Source organism: Varroa destructor, unplaced genomic scaffold (genome assembly GCF_002443255.2).
Source record: "Varroa destructor unplaced genomic scaffold, Vdes_3.0 BEIS01000002.1, whole genome shotgun sequence".
In the NCBI taxonomy this organism is placed as follows: Eukaryota; Metazoa; Arthropoda; class Arachnida; order Mesostigmata; family Varroidae; genus Varroa; species Varroa destructor.
Window position 1 is genome coordinate 2395089 of NW_019211455.1, and position 18720 is coordinate 2413808.

The 18720-nt window shown below is 42.7% G+C and overlaps 1 protein-coding gene and 1 long non-coding RNA gene across 12 annotated transcripts in view; one reads left to right on the forward strand and one right to left on the reverse strand.

The window, feature by feature from the left end:
- LOC111246034 (uncharacterized) overlaps nt 1-18720 on the reverse strand; it is a 130001-nt gene that overhangs the window by 32416 nt on the left and 78865 nt on the right. For 10 of the 11 annotated variants that reach the window (XR_002671557.2, XM_022795229.2, XM_022795224.2 and 7 more), the window contains 3 exons: nt 17839-17939; nt 16707-16748; nt 15571-15636 (listed from right to left, as the gene is read on the reverse strand). Coding sequence is in view for 10 of the 11 variants with exons in the window: in XM_022795229.2 (XP_022650964.1) it covers nt 15571-15636; nt 16707-16748; nt 17839-17939 (209 nt within the window). In the remaining variant the exon portion in view is untranslated. The remainder of the gene's footprint in view (nt 1-15570; nt 15637-16706; nt 16749-17838; nt 17940-18720) is intronic. The other variant, XM_022795226.2, reaches the window with a different exon arrangement.
- Nucleotides 3219-17845, forward strand: LOC147757244 (uncharacterized). The gene is made up of 3 exons (XR_015322359.1): nt 3219-3397; nt 3597-3812; nt 17404-17845. It is a non-coding gene; the product is annotated as an uncharacterized LOC147757244 (long non-coding RNA).

An 18720-nucleotide genomic window follows, 5' to 3' on the forward strand; every position in this document is an offset into this window, starting at 1 on the left:
CTACGATACGTTCTGCCTTCGACACAACGTTGTTGCTATTGCGGTTCTGTGTAACTCTGCACGTGCCCACAGCGGCGACAAACTTAACGATGACTCAATGATGTATCATATGGGAAATACGGAGTCACTCTGGTTCAATCCACATCGATAACACGGTCGCTTATTACGCCGGAAGTACTAACGCGCACTCAACTTACTCATAAAACTATCCCTGCCTCGCAGAAGTATCGCCGCTGCCGTTGTTGAATGAACAAAAGTTAAATAAACGAAAAGAGAAAACAGACAAACGAACAAACAATGACGCCGTCACGCTGGACAGCAGGATCAACTATACGCATACGCGGTCCACGAAGCAGGCCAGAGATAAATGTTAACAGAGGATAGTTAATTTTCTGCTCCTAACAGTTTTATTACTAGTTAAAAAACGAATCGTTAGTATCGCATTGCCTCTGTCAATTGTCACTTTCTTCCTACGTACGCCTTATATCATAGTCACCGTACTCCGTGTTAACTTTCATTAGCACGCTTTCTTCGCAGTCCGTATGACGTGATGCGTATCCACGCGGTGCCAGGCAGTGACCCATGGATTATGGGCCCAGTCACAGCACTGAAACAGGCTAGAGTTGACGAACCGCGATCGTGCCGATTACGCTGTTTCTATCGTAACTGGCTGATCGCCGTTACGTTTCGAACGCTCGAGCATTCGCTCCGAAAAACATGTAACAGCAACAGATGGAACTAGCTACAGCTCGTGGCGCTCGGTAGCATCTATCGACTGTTGGAACCGGTGCTTGGCAAACACAACGACGCTTAACGAACAACGGCTTATTCACAAGATCCAACAGTAAAACCAGCAGCAGCAGCAGCAGCAGCAGCAAGTCTTAGCGGTGCTGGACTACTGATGCCGCCGTTACCGCGGCCGCGTTCGCTGGGTCGATTGGTCTCACAACCGTCGCCGTCGCTGATGGTTGTCAGAAAGAGTTCTCGTGGGAGAGGAGACGCAAAATGAAGGCAACAGGAACGCCGCTGCTGCTGTTGTTGGAGTTGTAGCTGTTGCCAAGGGGGCCGTAGAGATGGACCGCATCAGCTCTGCTGAAAGGGACGTTGAATTGGAGGAGGTTCGACCAGACTCGCCTGGTAACTCTACACTAGGTGTACGAGATAACAATGTATAAGAAAAGGGCGATCTAAAAACTCGCACAAACGGTCGCGCCGTTGATGCTACCGCTGTAGTCGACGCTGTTGTAGCGGCTGTTCGACAACAGTAACATGAACGAAAAAAAAAGTTACTTTCTCTTTCAGGCCCAGTCTGGGTCACGCAGATCGGTCAGGCGAGCATTTCTGCTCAAGAAAACAGCGATCTATCCCAGTAATAGGAATTGAACGTAGTCAATTCATTCGGAGGGCAAAACCGTCCACGCGGCACGAAATACTTACGGCCTGATGATGTTGATGATAGCACTCAAAGTAAAATGGGGGATGAGAGCAGTGACGACGACAGTGGCACCGGAGCTATCGTGAACGTGTGATAAGAATACGATAAAATATTTGGCTAATCGCGTTCTCTTATTTCCATGGCCACGTTTTACTATTTGCGTAAATGACAGCTGGAAAGCGTGATTTTTTTTCCAGTCGCCGTTCAGGTCTGCTACGCTGTCACATAAGGAATTCACCACAGCTGTGCCACATTATTGCGAAGATTGAAAACGTCGGCCATCTAATCTGAACAATAATTAAGGGCATCGTTTTAGAAAACAGAAGTACGTCGATTTTGTAAACTAGCTTTGCCAGGCAGACGGGAGCAGGCGCAATTCTTTGACGCGTCACATCTTCTGGGGGATGGTGCACTTGGGGATCAGCCGTGTAAATAGGATATAGACTCCCACTCAGAAAATGTCTACAACCGAACAAACACACGGCGGCTGGAAGCTGTCTAAGTGAATTTTCCAGGCAGTCTATTCGGCTGTCGAAGAAGCTCACGACATCGAGGATAACCGTAGGTGTGAAACTACGAACGCAGCCTAATCGATGTATTGTGATCCAGGCCTTTGGCCAAAAAAAATTGCTGAAGTTTTTGCTAACCTAACAACAAAGCAGCTCTTATATTATCGACATGACAAAAAGCAGGCCTATGTACGAAATGATACAAGTTTAGCTAAATTATCACGCCACTGTGAAATACGTGCTCCAAATTCACTGAGAAGCGGTAGAGGGTTATATAATTTGGAATATCAATATTACACACATTAGGAAAAATTGAGTTCCAACAGTATTCTCATAACGTATGTTTGTGACACCTGCACTATCGTAAGATTCGGACGGAGCAGATTCAGTGTACCTACTTTTTATATGACTGAACAGATTGAACAAATCATTGCTCATTCGTAGACTTAACTTCCGTGATAGATAGAGGCAATCCATCGTCGTGTATGATGGATGCCCTTTGGAATGTTGCCTCCGAATGCGCCCGTTCGCAATGAAGTCTCCTGGGAAGGTGCTTCGTCTTGTTACCTAACTCTGGTTACTACGGTTTGCATGGCACAGGGAGTATTTGATCTATTATAGTACGCTCAATGATATTTCAAAGTGAATTATTTTTTTCGAAAATAGAAGCACACGTTTCCGCTCATTCACACCGCGTTTCGATTCGTACGACATCCCCCCGCGCTCCCCGAGCTGCTATTCCTTGAAAAAACTTAGCCTCAAGCGATTCGCTCGTATCATTCCATTTAAACTATGCTAAAGGGCGGCAGCAGGAAATCCATCTAAACTGAATAATAAGTAAATCATTAGACCATTAGCGAGATATGAAAGTTCTCCTAAACTGTACGGGCAGAACGGAGCAAGATTGCCTGGTCCTGGCCTGAGGGTCCGAGGTCTAATTTCTGCTGCACTTGGCGTTTCGTGTTGCACACATACAAACAAGCGAGCGCACACAATTTGCACATATAGCTTGCTTTTAGTAGATTTATCCTACAAGAAAGCCAGGCCTGCTTTCTTATCAACACTGAACAATCGCGGCTCTAAACGAGAGATGGTATAGCAACCGACATCTAAAGAAAGTCGTTACCACCGGAGTGATCCTCTCCGCTGACAGCTTAATTGTCATTTTTAATCACGACGCGAATAAACGGAGAGGAAGAACACGCGCTATATCTGCCCTTAAAACTATGTTTTCACTTTCTTTTCAACAAGTATATGTAACAACATTAGCTTCGAACAATAGCTGGAAACGCGTCCAAACTGGCGTGTTGTTGATACTTCCGCGAAACAGCTTTGCTACGATGTGGAGAAACGTAGATAGCGCCACCAAAAAAGTTATAACGTCGGAAAGGAGGAACAATACCATCGGTTACTATGAGTATGCTATGTGAGGATCCGTGCTCCACTATGCATGGTAAGATGCTTTAACTGCGGAATCAAACCGATTACAGGATTTGTTCTTGGAGCGTCATCAAACGGATGACTGACACACAGCTGCAATGTGAAAGCGACTCGCTGGGTAGAGCAGACAATCCAGCTTAGCTGACTTCGCCTCTTATGCCGGCGCTAAGCCGATATGATTCTCAAATGCTAGACTTGTTGGCCTCTTGCAGACGAATTGGCTTCTTCATGACTGCACTTGTTTCGACTGAAATCGCTGGGAAGAAAAGGACGCGACGGACAGCATAGCTTATGCTATTGAAATCGGACAGTTTTCCCGTCGAAAAGGAACACATGCTGCTGCTTCCAAGTCACCCTGAGCCGAAGTCAGGCCCTGCTCGCCTCGTTCGAATGAACGGCCAAGCATCTAGGCTAGCAAGGCATGGCAGGTTAGTAGATTATAGCTGGCGAAAGACTGGACTTATAAGAAGGACATCAATGCCAACTTCAATGACCATGGAACTCTATTATTGACTATACCATACATCGTGGTGAACTGTAGTTGCATAGCGTTACGGATTTCCTAACTGTTGTGTTTCACATAGCCTGTTTGTTCTTTTTTTTTTTTTTAACTAACTACAAAGGGCTCATGAAGAGCAATTCCTAAGTTACGTAACTTCGAACGAATTTTCCCAACGATCTTCGATGACATATTCCATATTTCCATGGAATGTGATGGATCGACGTGGTGAGTCAGACCATGCCAGGCACAGTTATTATCTACAACGTTTCGTTTATGTCTCGTAGACTACAAGTGGACGATTTGATTGGCAGATTTCTAAATTGTGCGCAGGACTCACTACAAATAACCCACCGGTAAAAACGTGAACGATTTAATCTGTCGGTAAAATCTGGTAATCAACTGTTTGAGCTCGCTCGGGCACCATCGGGTAAGCACATGGCTTGCATAGCGGTGGTGGTAGATCGAGCATCAATCATATGAGTAAATGCATGACTACCTGCGGTAGCTCTTCGGTTTTTGTGCGGATCCTTGGAGGGTTTTTGGTCTAAGCGAAAACACTGGTAAAATTCGATCAGATCGAATCCTAGTGTACTACGGAGCTTTGAGGGCTAGCAGTGGCTATGGCGTCGTCTAACATTGTAGACACGTTTGCCACTGCCAATGAAGGGAACTCAGACAACTATCAACATGTTGCGATGATAACACTCATCAGTGAAGGTAGCAGTATTCTTTAGTTGCGTTCCTTGGCGAGTGCTACAGCTTGTACAGACTACGGTTAGTTGTACTTTCGACCCGCCAGTCATAAGCAGGCAGTCCGGTTACTTCAGGAAATCCATCTAAGAAAGCTTCTTTTTCAAAGCAATCCATAGTATCTAGACTGGACGTAAAACGTTTAGGACCTTTGTTTTCCTGATTCTTACTTTTGCCTGGCCATTACGATGCTTAGTGGATGTGCGCCATTTGTTGCTGCCATTTCCACTACAGCGGCCATATCCCATGCCTCTGTACTTACTCAAAAAGCTACTCTTTACAAAATAATAAAATCTTTGCGATTGCTGCTGCTGCTGGAGCAGTAGCGATTAGACACGTATGAGCCATCATCGTCACAGCAGACCGTTCGTCTTCTCCGCGATTCAGGCACGTAAAACGTGAGTGCTCCATTTGCCGGAACCAGTCAGATATTTTGTAATCCGCTTCGGCGAGCCGTCAGAAACGGCCAAGTGCTGATGCAAGGTTTGGCTTTTATTACATGTACATTATTTAGTACCAGCAAATACGCGAGTATGCGAATGATGCTTTTGCTCGACTTGGCCACTCATGGCTAGCTGGCGTCTGCCAACGTTCATAGACAACAGCGTCGATTTTTCTCAATTAGTTGGTTCAATCATAGGCTTTGTCCGACTCGGCCACCAACGGAAAGATCTATTGGCTTGTTGATATGAAGATATGTCACTTGGGACGCTGAATGTGATGCGTGAATAACGTGACGTTATCGTGCTGGTCCCAGCGCGACAGACACATCTTCCCCTGACCAGACAGACTTAATCTTCATCAGCTGTCCCCGGATTCCAGGATTCGATGTTATCGATCCACACCCAACCTGATATGAATATTATAAAATATTATGGTACCTATAGGCAGACGGAATTTTTTCTTTCGCACAAGATATAGCATTTACTTTATCCTTCCTCCGTTCAGACTATTCATAGATTAGAGTCTTCTGAAATAGAAATGAACAATTGGAATAAGCTTCAGTATACTGATTTCTTGGCGTAAAGGTTCGCCAATAAATTTGCAGCCAACAGCTTGCCGCGATAAGTCTGCCTGACTTTAACATTGTCTCTATCGGTCATCCGTCCCACCTACTGCCTGTTACAACCCCCACAAAAGTTTGGATGGAGATTGGCCTGTGAAAAAAAGGCGAACGAAGCACTTTTACGGGGCTACCTCTGTTTACTTGAAACCCATAAGTAAACAAATTTCCGACAAAAGCACTTCCTATTCTTTGTATTTATTAGGTTTTAATCGTCATAGCTTCAGCTGATTGTCAAGAAAATTATGGGCGCCACTGCGCTCTTTTACATATTCCGCTAGGATTGCCTTTCCGAAATTTAGATTTCGGTCGATATATGCTGATCACGACTGCGAACTTTAGCCATTTTTCAACTGTACACAACTTCCACGACTCGCCATACTGTATTTGTTAATGCTCCTTTCTGGGTAGCTTGTTTTCAAAGACGTTTCTGAAAACCGAAATTCTACAGTTCTTACAATATCCGTAACCGTACCTCGAAAAAACTAATTGAATCCAGCGCTAAGCGAAGCTCATTTGTATACTCTACTATGGCAGCAGCTTCGCATCTATGTGCCGCCGATATGAAGGACCAGCTTCTGTTACTTTGGCCTCATAGGTGAGGCTAGCACAGAAATCAACGGCAATTAAGGCCACACCGGCATGGGTCACATTTGCATCGCATAAGGCCTTATCTAGTAGAATTTCCTTCAACCATTTACTTCGTCGCGTGACATAATGCTGCACATCTCGTGGCTAGAAACAGCTACCTTCAGTTTCCATCGCTACTTAAGCCTGTCGTTCAGTGAATTGCCCCTAGGTGGGTTGAAAGTGTGTGTAATGCATTCCACGTGCAATTTGCGGAACTTTACTTATAAAAAAAAACCGTCTGGCATAGGGAAGGCCTGTTCCAATCTTTACCGCTAGTCGAAGAGGGATGGACAAGGTGAAAAATGGCATCTCTCGGAAGGGAAATCGTCGTAGTTGCAATGGACATCAGCAACTGCTACAATGAAATACTTGTCGAATATGAAACGACAAATGCAGCGTCCTACTTTTTTTACTTCCAATCGGCAGTCAAAAGCATGCAGTTCCACCGCGTGTTATAACACCAGATTTCATCGCCGTACCTCACTACCTAGACTGAGAAAAGGAATATACAATGCTGCTTTCAACTCGTTTATTCTCCCGATGTAAGTTTGTGTGATGATGGGGCTTACTATGCCTGGTAAAGAGCAACTGGTGGGCAAGCATATACCATTAAAGATATATTTCGAGATAGAAATTATGTATCGGAACGCGAATGTTAGGTGTATGGTTATCTAAATTCTGCAAGTGTGTAAAAATGAAGGAAAACAAGTATGATTAAATCATCATTCTATTCTAGATCAGCTAGTTTAGTTAGGTTTGAAGGTCCCTCGCAATCGCTTGTAGTATCCTAGCAATATCCGAATAATAGTGCCAAGATCTTTTCGTCCTTCATCATCGATGCTATTTCAAACAGTACCTCTTACTACGTCACCCAATCGATTATGAGCTGAACGAATTCACTTCTCAGACTTCAGGACTTCGCGCCTCGAAATCTGTTCTTGGCGACATGCTTGATGCTTTGATGTTCCTCATCTGTGTATCCATAATTGTCCCTTGATCACACGTTCAACGAAGGGATTTTTAAACCATTGTTTCTTACCGTACGGCTGGGTGGATCTGTGTAATGTAAGCGCTAGACGGCTAAGCTACTTAACTTGTTCAGTTCTGCAAAAATACAATTAAACAAGAAAAGTTTGAACTGGCATTGCTTTCCGCAATTACTTCAAAACTTTTTTGAAAGCTTCATTGAGCGCAAGTGTCAGAGCCAGTAAGTTGTCGACGAGTAAATTGCTTCGCGCAATCTATAAGTTACATTGCTTGAACTATCATCAAAGCTGTGACGGCGGACAGGTAGCTCCCCCGTTATCTTTCTATAGACTTTCCACAGTCTTCACTTATCTTTTGCATAGCGGCCGATAAAAGCCATTTCGCCAGTGCAGGGAACATAGCAGTACTCAACAATAATACTAATTAGAGGCGCAGCAAGGTAATACCGTTGTCTCTCCCCCCCCCCCCCTACGCACCTATTTAAATTCTAACGGCATAAAACCAAATTTCTCTGTTTCAAGTATGTTTCGGTAAAAACATGGTTTGCCTAAATTTATCGCCACAATGACTACGAGGAAAGCTTGTATGTCTTTATCTGCGCTAGCACAATTCTGGGCCCGTTGGCGCCCACTTGTTGGCGGACTGCTACGTAAAGCGTTTAGGTAGCTGAAGCAATCTGGGCTTGATAAAATAATCAATAAGGGTAATTATGTTATTTTAATTAAGGCCACTGCTCCCGTTTGATACGTTGACCGCAGCGAACAAGTACACGGGATAGTATTAGTGGGTGTTGCAAGTAACGCGTTTGGCGCTTGGCAAACACTGAGTTTCAAAAATTTGCCTTACTGACCGCCGCAGTGCGAAGGGGCTGTATGGCCTCGTTAACTGACGCTTTACTAAGGCGTCAGTTATTCGATCGGTGGCGATGCTGGGCGGCGGATTGTCGGTTAATAAGCCGAAGACGAAAAGGAAATTTATGTTGGATTGGATCCGCCAGAGCGAAACGTTGGTTCCACTTGGTTACATTACCCAATAGATTGAACTGAAGGCGTACGACGTTAATACTTTATTAGACGAAGAGACGATTTTTGAGCGAAGCCGGATGCGTTTGTAAGAACCCCTTATTTACTAAACGTATCATCATCACGAGTAGGAACAATTCTGTTTAACAGTACGCGCGATCGCACGCGTCGGCAGACAAGGTTTCGGAATCGAAATTCGAAACATTCCGTTTGTTTATTACAGGTGTTCCTGAGTTTATTTAACTATCAGTAAGAGGATAGAGCAGCATTACTGCGAATTCTCAATGTTTCGACTTCCTGGCCGGATATAATGTCCGTTCTCAAAAGATCAACCTTCGGTAAATATCAACTGCAGCAATGACGACGGTAATAATACGTTGATCTTTTTTGCTAGTCACTTTTTCCAGAGTGTGCCTACGAACCATCCGATAAGCCCAGTTGGCAAAGACAGTAGCTCGTTTGTTTAATGATGAAAGCTTTGCCTCGCTTCGAAAATCAGCAGGCAACAGCGCTAAGCTAAATCCCAGCGTGATTAGCAATTTTCAGAACCTCGACTTATGAAGAAAGAAGCCCGTCATTTAAACCGTGTTTCATAAGCAAACCTCAGAGGCTCAAAAACCTTAAAATGATGCCTTTGATCTGTCCTTGACCCTTAAAACAGGTCTATTTAGATTTCTCATTGCGGTCACATTGTAACTGTCATATACGACGCACAAGGATAGCTTATAATCGTGTGTAATACTTCAGTGATTTGCTGTAAAAATGCCTTTGACGACCTTTGCTGAACCATTTCCTCATTACATAGCTAGATTTTCTGATCTAAGAATGGGTTGATAGCCTTCGGTTTACGCATCATTCGATACTGTAATTCGATTGTAGCATAGTAGAATGGCTATGCTCTCTATCTGGGCAACCGATAGTTGAGCCGTAAACGTCTCGAATTTTTTCAACAGTGATAGCCTTATCCGCCTGAAAGGAATACATCAATGGTATAATACACTATCATACTTGATGTTATGCATATAAGATATCCAAGATATATATCCAAGAGTCCTCAAAACCGTCTTTTCATCGCAATACTGTTAGTCTATTATCTATTATAATTAAAACAGCGGATGATACCATTGGGGTTTCCGAGTTTTGTGCAATGAAAACATCGCTAGCCTAGATTCGTCGCCGTTGCTGGTTGTCAATAACCAGTCCAGGTTGTTATACCACCAATATTTGTTGCCGTCTTTATTCAAGATGTAAGCAAATGCCGACCCACGCTGCATTTTGAGTGGTTTCGTGCTGCTGTTGCTGATGGTGTAGGGACATGACCATACCAAAACTTTCGAGCTAAAAGGCGGGCCGAGATGAAGCAGAAGCGAAAACCTAAATCAACCACACCTCGCTAGCAAGTCGCGCCAGCACCTTGCTGCCGTGTCGAATTCATAGTGCAATTCTCACACGCCCGCACAAACGTATCTGAACAATAACTGCACAACCGGGGGTGGCAGGGGCGCGGGGTTGTGGCGGATAAATAGGTCTTACAAAGAACGATCGCGATATATCGCTATTGCTGTTGCTGGTGCTAGCGATGCCGGCCGACACGGACGTGACGATAACGACAATGGCTACGCAAAACCGGTACCGTACAAAAAAGCAAATAGACCGCGCTAACGCGCTCACACGGGTAGGTAGGCGCGGGCAGTTTTCATCTTGAGAGTCTGCGAATCGACCGGCAGGCAGCAGCACCAGTAGCATGAAGATGATGCCTGACCATGACAGGGTACAAGTGGCATCGCCACCTTTCCTTCCTTCTAGATCGAAATAGAGAAGCGCTACCCACCCTATATAACGGGTCTATTTCCTTTAAAGTAACGATTGCTGCTGGCTGGCTGACTATTTCCTTCCCAAAATTGTTACGTTTAAATTAAACGACATAAGGCAATAAGGAAATTTCGTAGCAAATCTGATGCGATATAGTCACAAGCTAACAGGCGGATCGCAGACAATTACGGGACTATTCAACAAGAACACTGTCACACGCTAGCCATTTACCACTTTCGCGTTTCTGCTTTTCCCGAGGTAGAACGCTGTGCTATATATGTTTACAGAAGCTTATTGGCAAGCGGAAATACACCACAAATACAGATGCGAAAACCATTCACACAAGTCGCCTTCAGGTTCCTGATCCTGATCAAGCCTCATCAAATGAGTGTGAACGATTTTCGCAACGGTACTTAATAGTATTAAATAAGCAAGCGGTTGCCAATAAGCTTGGCAAATATTTGACAAGAACGCGTCGACAAATGCAACGTTACAGTACAGTACAGCTACTCTTGGTAGATACTGGGTGCCTACTATTAGACAGACCTTTTTTCCCACATCAGGCTTATTGTCTTTTTCTTTACCTGGGTAATCTGTATAAAAATGACAACCGAACAGTAGACGGGTGCCGGTAATTTTTGAACACTTATGCTCAAAAAACCTTTGACAGTTATTATTATTACCGGAGCTGTTCGGGGAAGATCCTGTTTAGCTTTGACAGATGACCTATACCGAGCTTCGGTATATTGGCCATATTGGCGAACAGCAGGCATCCCATGACGGAGGGGCACAGAAGCGGCTAAAACAATTCATAGTCACGGAAAAGTAAACAATAGCCATATCAGGGGTTCGAGCCACGTGTGCAGTGGCTACATATTTTTTTGTAACTTGCACAAGTATCTGATAACTTCGCTGCTGTTGATTTTAGAAGAAAACAGTTAATAACCGCACTGCATAGACTATAAGAGACCCAATAGTAAGAGAAGTTAGACGTATGAAACGGTGGTCTATCATAGAATATCAAGCCAAATGATCGGTCAAATTGATCGCAGGTATACTTCAATGTGATAGAAGTACGTAATTTACCAATAACAGAGACTTTTGAACATTAAATCTGTTTCAACTGAAAAATGTGCAGCAGCAGGTACATCTGAGAATATTTTTTTGAACGTGTACAACTCCAGGGATGTCTAGCATAACGTCTCATATTCACCTTTGTTCTTTTGGAGGATGTTTTCATCGAACGTTGCCTGTTTGGCGCTGCGCGAAAACGACACCAGTGCACCAGTACACTAGCGCCATGCATATCGCGCCAAAAACAAAAAATCCAAACTAGAACGTACGGAAAAACAGTTTAGTTACTTGGGCTTCAGCAATTAAGACACGACCACAAATAACCTGCTGCCTTTTCATCCCTGCGGCCCTTTTTTCGAAAAAAAAAACAAGGATAATAGCAGCACAGGCCTCCTAAAAAGAAGCTTGGATAATGTATAAACAATTACACTGTTCCATTTCCTTGCAAACGCAAAGTTCTCAAGGCTCGCATCGAGCTAACAAAAAGTGCGTGTTATTCAGGTCGTGTGGGCGCCTTTTACGAGCGAACATACTCGTATTTGCTAATCCTCATACTTAATGCAGACCATGTATATTTTATTTAGTACTTAATTTTCCAATATGACACGTATGAGGCACCCGTCTAAAAATGACAAAGGGCGGGCCGAAATAAGCACGTACGTTGCCTCTTCGAAATATCGATAACGGCGCCTAGAAATTATTATTTTTAAATGTACGGCATTGAGCACCTTAATATTTATATTTCTATTCCGGTAGCATGCCAACTCGGCCGTTGATACACAATTACCGTAGCACGCGGTCACGTTGTAGCTAGGTCATCTTTTAACTATTGAGGTGTTATGAGTATCCAATAGAAACAAAAAAATTGCCGACTCATTTATCGATTTGGTTGACGTTTGCGGCCAGGTGTCCTGAGTTAGGGTAACGAAAAAATACATCTAAGAGGAACTACTCGTTAAGTTCTGATAATGATCTCAGTTTTCTACATAGATATGTAAGCTTTGTATTACCAAAGAATAAATTGGAATTCGCTAATTTCAAAGTTGCCTGATACACTACGATCACGTAAATCAAATACCCATCGATAGATAAACCGCCCGATCGAGACGTGAGACCTTAGGTAACCACAATTAGCGAAAAAAAAAAAACTTGTACAGTGGCCTTATCCAATAGCATGTCATCATTTCAGTTCAGAGTCATATTATAGAGACTGTGCATAATGGAACATTTTAATTGAGGTTTGTAAAACTATCTACACAATATATCTTTTTTTTTTAAGTCAGAAGCCTCGTTTTCAAGCCAGCGTATCGACAAATAAAATAACATAAGCTTACAATTTTTTAATGGGCTTCAATATTATCAATTTGATCCACTGTGGTCTACCATCCGACCCTGGTTTTTTTAGCTGTGATGCCAGTCACTTTATGTAGTAAGGTCAACAACTAAGTTGCTTTATTTCCTAATTTGGGACCTCATATCCATTACGCCGTTGCTGGCTCTGATTTCAACCTTAGCATGAAAAAATCATGACATCTTAGCATGGCGATGAAAAATTTTTGCTACCTATCGATCGGATGTCCGTCCCTTGTCCTACTGAGGTGTGCTGATTTGCTTACGGTCTTTTGCTCACAATGACCTTAACGAAGTGATTGCCCAATCATGCGCGCACCTATTCCGTTTTATACCTACAAAGACCTGTCCGATCGGAACTTTACGCACTCCAGAAGCATCCAAGTACAAATCTATTATCGTCATCGTCCATCCATAGATTCCGTTTCATCAGGACCCGCCACAGCAAAATCGGCTATTTCGGCGTCAACTCGACACGTTTTTCAAAATAACTTTGTCACTACTATTTCTCCTATGACAATAGCGTCATCATTCATTCTTCATAATCGGCCTTGGACGAACGACAAACAATAGTTCCTCGAACACAAATTGTCTAGTTTGACTTAGTTAACAACGGAGCGCTCTATAACCATGTCTGTTCCGCTGGTGATTTTTTAGTCTGAATGAGGATCATTTTTTGATGCAGTATCTAGTCTAGTGCCAGTAGTACCCCATGTTTGGGGGCAAGCTGTTAACAAGCAGGTAATCATATAATGTAATTAATAATGCTCGTAACAACGCCAGGCGTTTTCTTTGAACTGACTTTTTAGCATCATTTTGTACTGAGAACGAGCTCTATGGTGATAAAGTGATAAGTCAGCATTTGATTTTTCGCGGTTTCGTTTATTACTCAGTATTAACACCGATGTGGATTGTATGACAAATAATAAGGCTGATATTGCAGTGGTCACATTCTGCTTCTTAGATTATCGATGACTGCTAGTATCTGCTCTACATGCAAACGTAAAAGATAGAAAAATAGAAAACCGAAACACCCAGTTGATTCTCGAGTTTAGCTTTTTAACCGTAATCCAAAATAGGCACTCCACAAGGAAGCACATGATCAAATACAAAAAACACCTACGACTAACTGTTCGCGTCCTTTGGAATCACACTTCATGCTCAGACCCGACACGTCATGATAATTCAGACGACGCCGAACAGATCTTGATTTGCGTATTAGACAAAAAAAAAAACCGTGATAGAAAACAGAGCTCATCTACTTCTCTTTGACAAAGAGCCTGTATTGATAGTACTTAAAGGAGTAAAATCGTTCGTCTACGAAACTTCTTAGTTCTTTAGACAAAATTAAGCCTATTCTCATAATGGAGCATCTTTTTTTTGCTTTTTTGTTTTTTATAATTACTGTAACTCTTTGTCTTCATGGATGAAAGCTGAATCATGTAATTCCAACTATGGAATCTACTAGACGTTACACATAGACTCAGATGATGAACGGTCGCGCGTGTCAGTCTGGAACGGAACCCCGAATATTTTCGACATTTTTTTCATACATATAAGGGGTTTAGTTGAGAATGGTTATAGCATTTTTAATGCTAATCCATTTGAACGTTATCTGGGTCCCTTCAGCAGCCAGTTAAGCCGTATCTCTCGTCGTTGACTCACACAGTACGTGTAAGGTGAGCAACCCCACAGTTGTCTTGCAGAACGACATAGAATTATATGAAAAACAATGAACAATTATTAAAAAGGCCCAATCCACCCCGATCACCGCACCTTATCGTATAAGGCTACGTACTGTACCGTATGCGAATTCACAATAATACCGGTTCAGGAATTGGCAGAAGTTTGTGCAATCGGTAGGCCGATGCCGTGCCTGCTAACGGCCTGATACGGTCAGACCTTCACCGGGACTGACCAGCTTCGCGTAATGGCATTTCGTGTGCGGTGATTTATGGATGATCATAAATCAGGATGTGGGGAAAACGACTACACATGTAAAATCTGGCTAATCTTTGGCTGAAGATACGGTGGCTGAAGAGAGACATCCCTTAAATCCATAACAGTACCTCATCATTCACTGTTGCTACAAAGTAATGAAATCCTTAGATTATGTTTTTTAGGCTAAAACTTTCATTTCACTGTAAATGCACGCGAATTCTGCATGAATGTACGGACGCTTATTTGGTTAAGTGGTTCTCACGAGCATTTATATTAGCTAGAGTAAACACTAGAGTTTGATGTAATTTTCGCAGACTCAGTGTGGCTACACGGGACAGAGTCAAGAACAGCTATTTACGGATGCTTCCGGTATGCAACATGCTCAACGCTGTGCATATATTAAATTGATAATAAATTTATAATTTGACATAAGACTAGCGGCACTCGCCGCTAGTGCTTTTGTAGCACGATTATAGTTCAGAAGCAGCTCTGGGGGGCTAATGCTCGAAGCATTAGCCCCCCAAGAGCTGCTTCTCTTCGTCCTTACGTCATAATACGTAATGTTTCATTGACCCTTTTTCTTGTTGGAAATAATTTAACGGTGGCAATTTTTGGGGTGCGTGTGCTTCATTCCGATTGTGCTGAAACTCGCGACCAATCTGGGATCTTTGCTTCTCAATTACAGTAACAGCATTCATAGAGTTATATCGGCAGATATCTTGCAACCCTTTTTGCCCCTCGTTCTTTTGATACAGAACATTCTCTACAGTAGTAAATTTCCGAGAATCATGTTATCTATGTTAATTCCGTCTTTTCTTTAAGGTACCGTTGTATGTACCGTGATGTTTATATGCTCCTTCTCGGAACCTTGTATTCATCTGTTTTTACCTTTGCTGACCCTAACGTGATAAATCGATGCCTCATTAAAGAAATAAGGTTGGACAACGATCCAGCCCATGGCTGATGGCTCCGTCAAGACTGTTCATCCGAGATTAATACCCAAGATCGCCTGAAATCGGCGTTCCCTTGCTGAAAGAAAGCATTGAAGTACTCACATCTTACAACATCTGGGGGAAGCTGCGCAGGTTCGTTTTCGCGGATAATCGGCTCTCGTTGTTTCCCTGAAACAATCAAAACACAGTAACATTATCGGCCATGCCAAATTACGTAGTATAATACGAAATATGTATTAAGTACAACAACGCCGTAGAGACGCTTTGGCAGTGATAATTAGCGAGCAGCATGGACGGCCGTCTGCTGATAATCAGTAATATGCAAGTGTCTATAGAAGCTTGAGTTAGGTCAACATCTGCCGTTAACGTGTATTCTTTTTCTAGAATAAAAGTAATACAATAGGCAACTGCTGTTCGACCGATCATTTCGACTAGTCTCATGTAGCCAGCACTAGAGAAGTGCCAGTTTTTACACAACGGGTATCATTTAGCTCAACACTATATATGATGTTCAAAGCATCAGCAGGGTGCTCCCAACACTGCTGACGTTGTCCTCGGCCACTGCGCTCCTGTGCTTTACTGCACTTATAAAGAATAGGCCCAGGACCAGGTTCCGCCCATCTGCATACGCACAATTCCAAGGATAGGCGCAAGACTCCAATTTTCTTCGAGAACGAACTGATTGTTACTTCCGTCCCTTACGTTAGACTGTACATAGCTTAGATTCGTGCAGCGCGACTATCATTTTCGGCCTTTCTATTTCGGCATTTATGTCGACACAGAATCATTTGTACATTTGGACACTTGTAAAAGGTCAAACGGCACCTAAGAAAGGTTCCAAAGGAAAACGGAAAAGTTAAGTGGGAGGTGCCACATGGCAGCAACCAGAAAATGCCGTGCTTAGTGACGAGCCATGCCACCATAGGAAACGATGTGTCCTGTTAGGCAGTCACCCAAAAATATTCCATGCTAACAATGATTGCGGTGGCATATTCTGACAACGTTTTGGGAATCCGCTCCGCGAATGCTGAATAGGCAGATACGTAATGACTTATACCCTAGTTAAATTTCAGTGAAAAACACACTTAATAATTATTTTCAGCACAGAAGCATTATCATCAAAACGGATATTTACTATCTACTTAAATACTTACTAGAAGTAAGTTCCACGCTACGTTTTGTCCCATAGAATGATATTTTACGAAAAAAATTATTGAACTTATCCAGCTATGACTCACCATCATCAACACTGATACATCCTGACGACATCTCCTGGCCGTCTATGGACCAACGACCGATTCAGGTGGGATATGTGAAAAGAAAGCACATTGTAGCACCGCACACATTACACACATGTTAGTACAACTGAACAACTACTTTTGAGCTTTATAAAAATGTTGTTAAATAAAAACTAATCAGCAGCATGCACAGTATCTAATAACACGTTGCAAAACAAGTTAGTGATGACGTGCTCGCTGATGAAACTTCAGGAAAATTGTTGGATTTCCCAAATTCGCTGTTTCCTAATTGCCCAAGTAGCACCCACCACTACGTTAAACATCTCAAACATTAAGTTCTATATACAAAACTTCTGGTTTGAGACCGTTTCTTTTCGCGTAATTGGTACAGCAATGAAATCCAATGCAGTAAGCCGTCATCCATGTAAACAATCGACGCCTACGCGAAGTATTTTAATGTATTTCTATGTCCCGCAATTTCTAAACAGACGGGGGCCACTTTTCAGAGCATCGAACGTGCACATAGCAAAGATGAACTTGCCTGAGTTTGTCTATTTCAATTCAACGGTTTATCGCTCAGGACTCCATTTCGAATAAAAGGATCTAATCCTGTCGCTACTACAGTGCCACGGGTAAAGTAGCAGCAGCAGTATAGATAATCTTTTTTTTTTTTTTTTTTTTTTTTTTATTTTAACAGTTCGTGTAACCTAGGTGGTCGGTCACGTTCGCTTCCAATCGTTCAAGCCCTCAGAGAGATCACGGTTGGTCGAACTGCAACTTTTTGAAGGTCACGCGCTCTGTCTAGCAATGGTCGTAGTCGACGAAAAGCATTGCCCCGAACGGAAGAGTAAGTTTGGACAATTTAAAACTTCAAAATGAATCACTCTATCTTGGAGCTTTATCTAGCTGAGACAAATTATGGTGAAACGAGCTTAGACCTCGCATGAAGTAAGAATAGATGTACGCATATTACAATGTAAACAAGACATTGTCGCTAAATTGTTTCTACTTGTCGATTTGTGTGGTTGGCGGAACACATCTGAGAGATAACAATGTGAATTGTTAAAAACAAAAAAAAAAAAATCTCTATTACAACTAAGGTGAGGCAAGTAGAATGAATCAATGCACTTACTCGGAGTTACGGTCCGGTCGAAATTAGCCTTCGGTTGAAAGAGCTGCTTGAAATGGTTGGCACAATATAATTCGCTCTCGTGAGAGTGATACGATTCGGCACTGAAATAGCATCCCCAAAGCAGAGGGCATATTTATAAAGGCAAAATGTTAATTTCATTTAATAGGAACGTTTATTAGATACGGAACGCTGTCTACCATTACCGAGAAAAAGAACATTCAGCTTATACAATTCAGCGTAGGGCTAAACGAAAAGGAAACCCTTTCTTGGATATAAAATAGGTTGTTACACACGCACGTTTTTTGAACGGAATCGGCAGAGCCTACGGTTTGCCTAAACATGATGGGTGGCGATATCGAAGGCTTTGCTGCTTTTTTTGCTTATATTAGCATCAACCCACTCGAGCTTTGCCGTTCTGATAGGCAAAATTCGAGTAGTAATGACGATCCCCAAACAGAACCTAAATCGTGGGATCCTTCACAGAGCTAACTGAAATTCGGGTCGCTTTGACCACTCAAGGTCCAATCGGCTAAAGTCGTCGCTAGGTGCAACGTAGTTCCAATTTCTACTGCTCCAACCACCAATGCAGAAAGCAACCCAATTTCAATTCTTTCTATAATAAATGACGATCGGCCGGAATTCGAGTTAGGTTAACGATTAGTCTCAACACTGTCCTCTTACTTAAATTTAAGAAATTAAGTTAAAAAATCCTATTTGCTTTTTTGGTCAACCTCTGCTTGTTTTTTCGGCTTGTGGCATATCACTGTGGAGCTCGATCGAGTCTGGTTTGCCGGCGAAATTAAGATAATTTGCTGTAGTGAACTATCGCTAACTAATAATCAAAACACGTTAAAATACGTAAGATCCGCTACCGGCGATGTA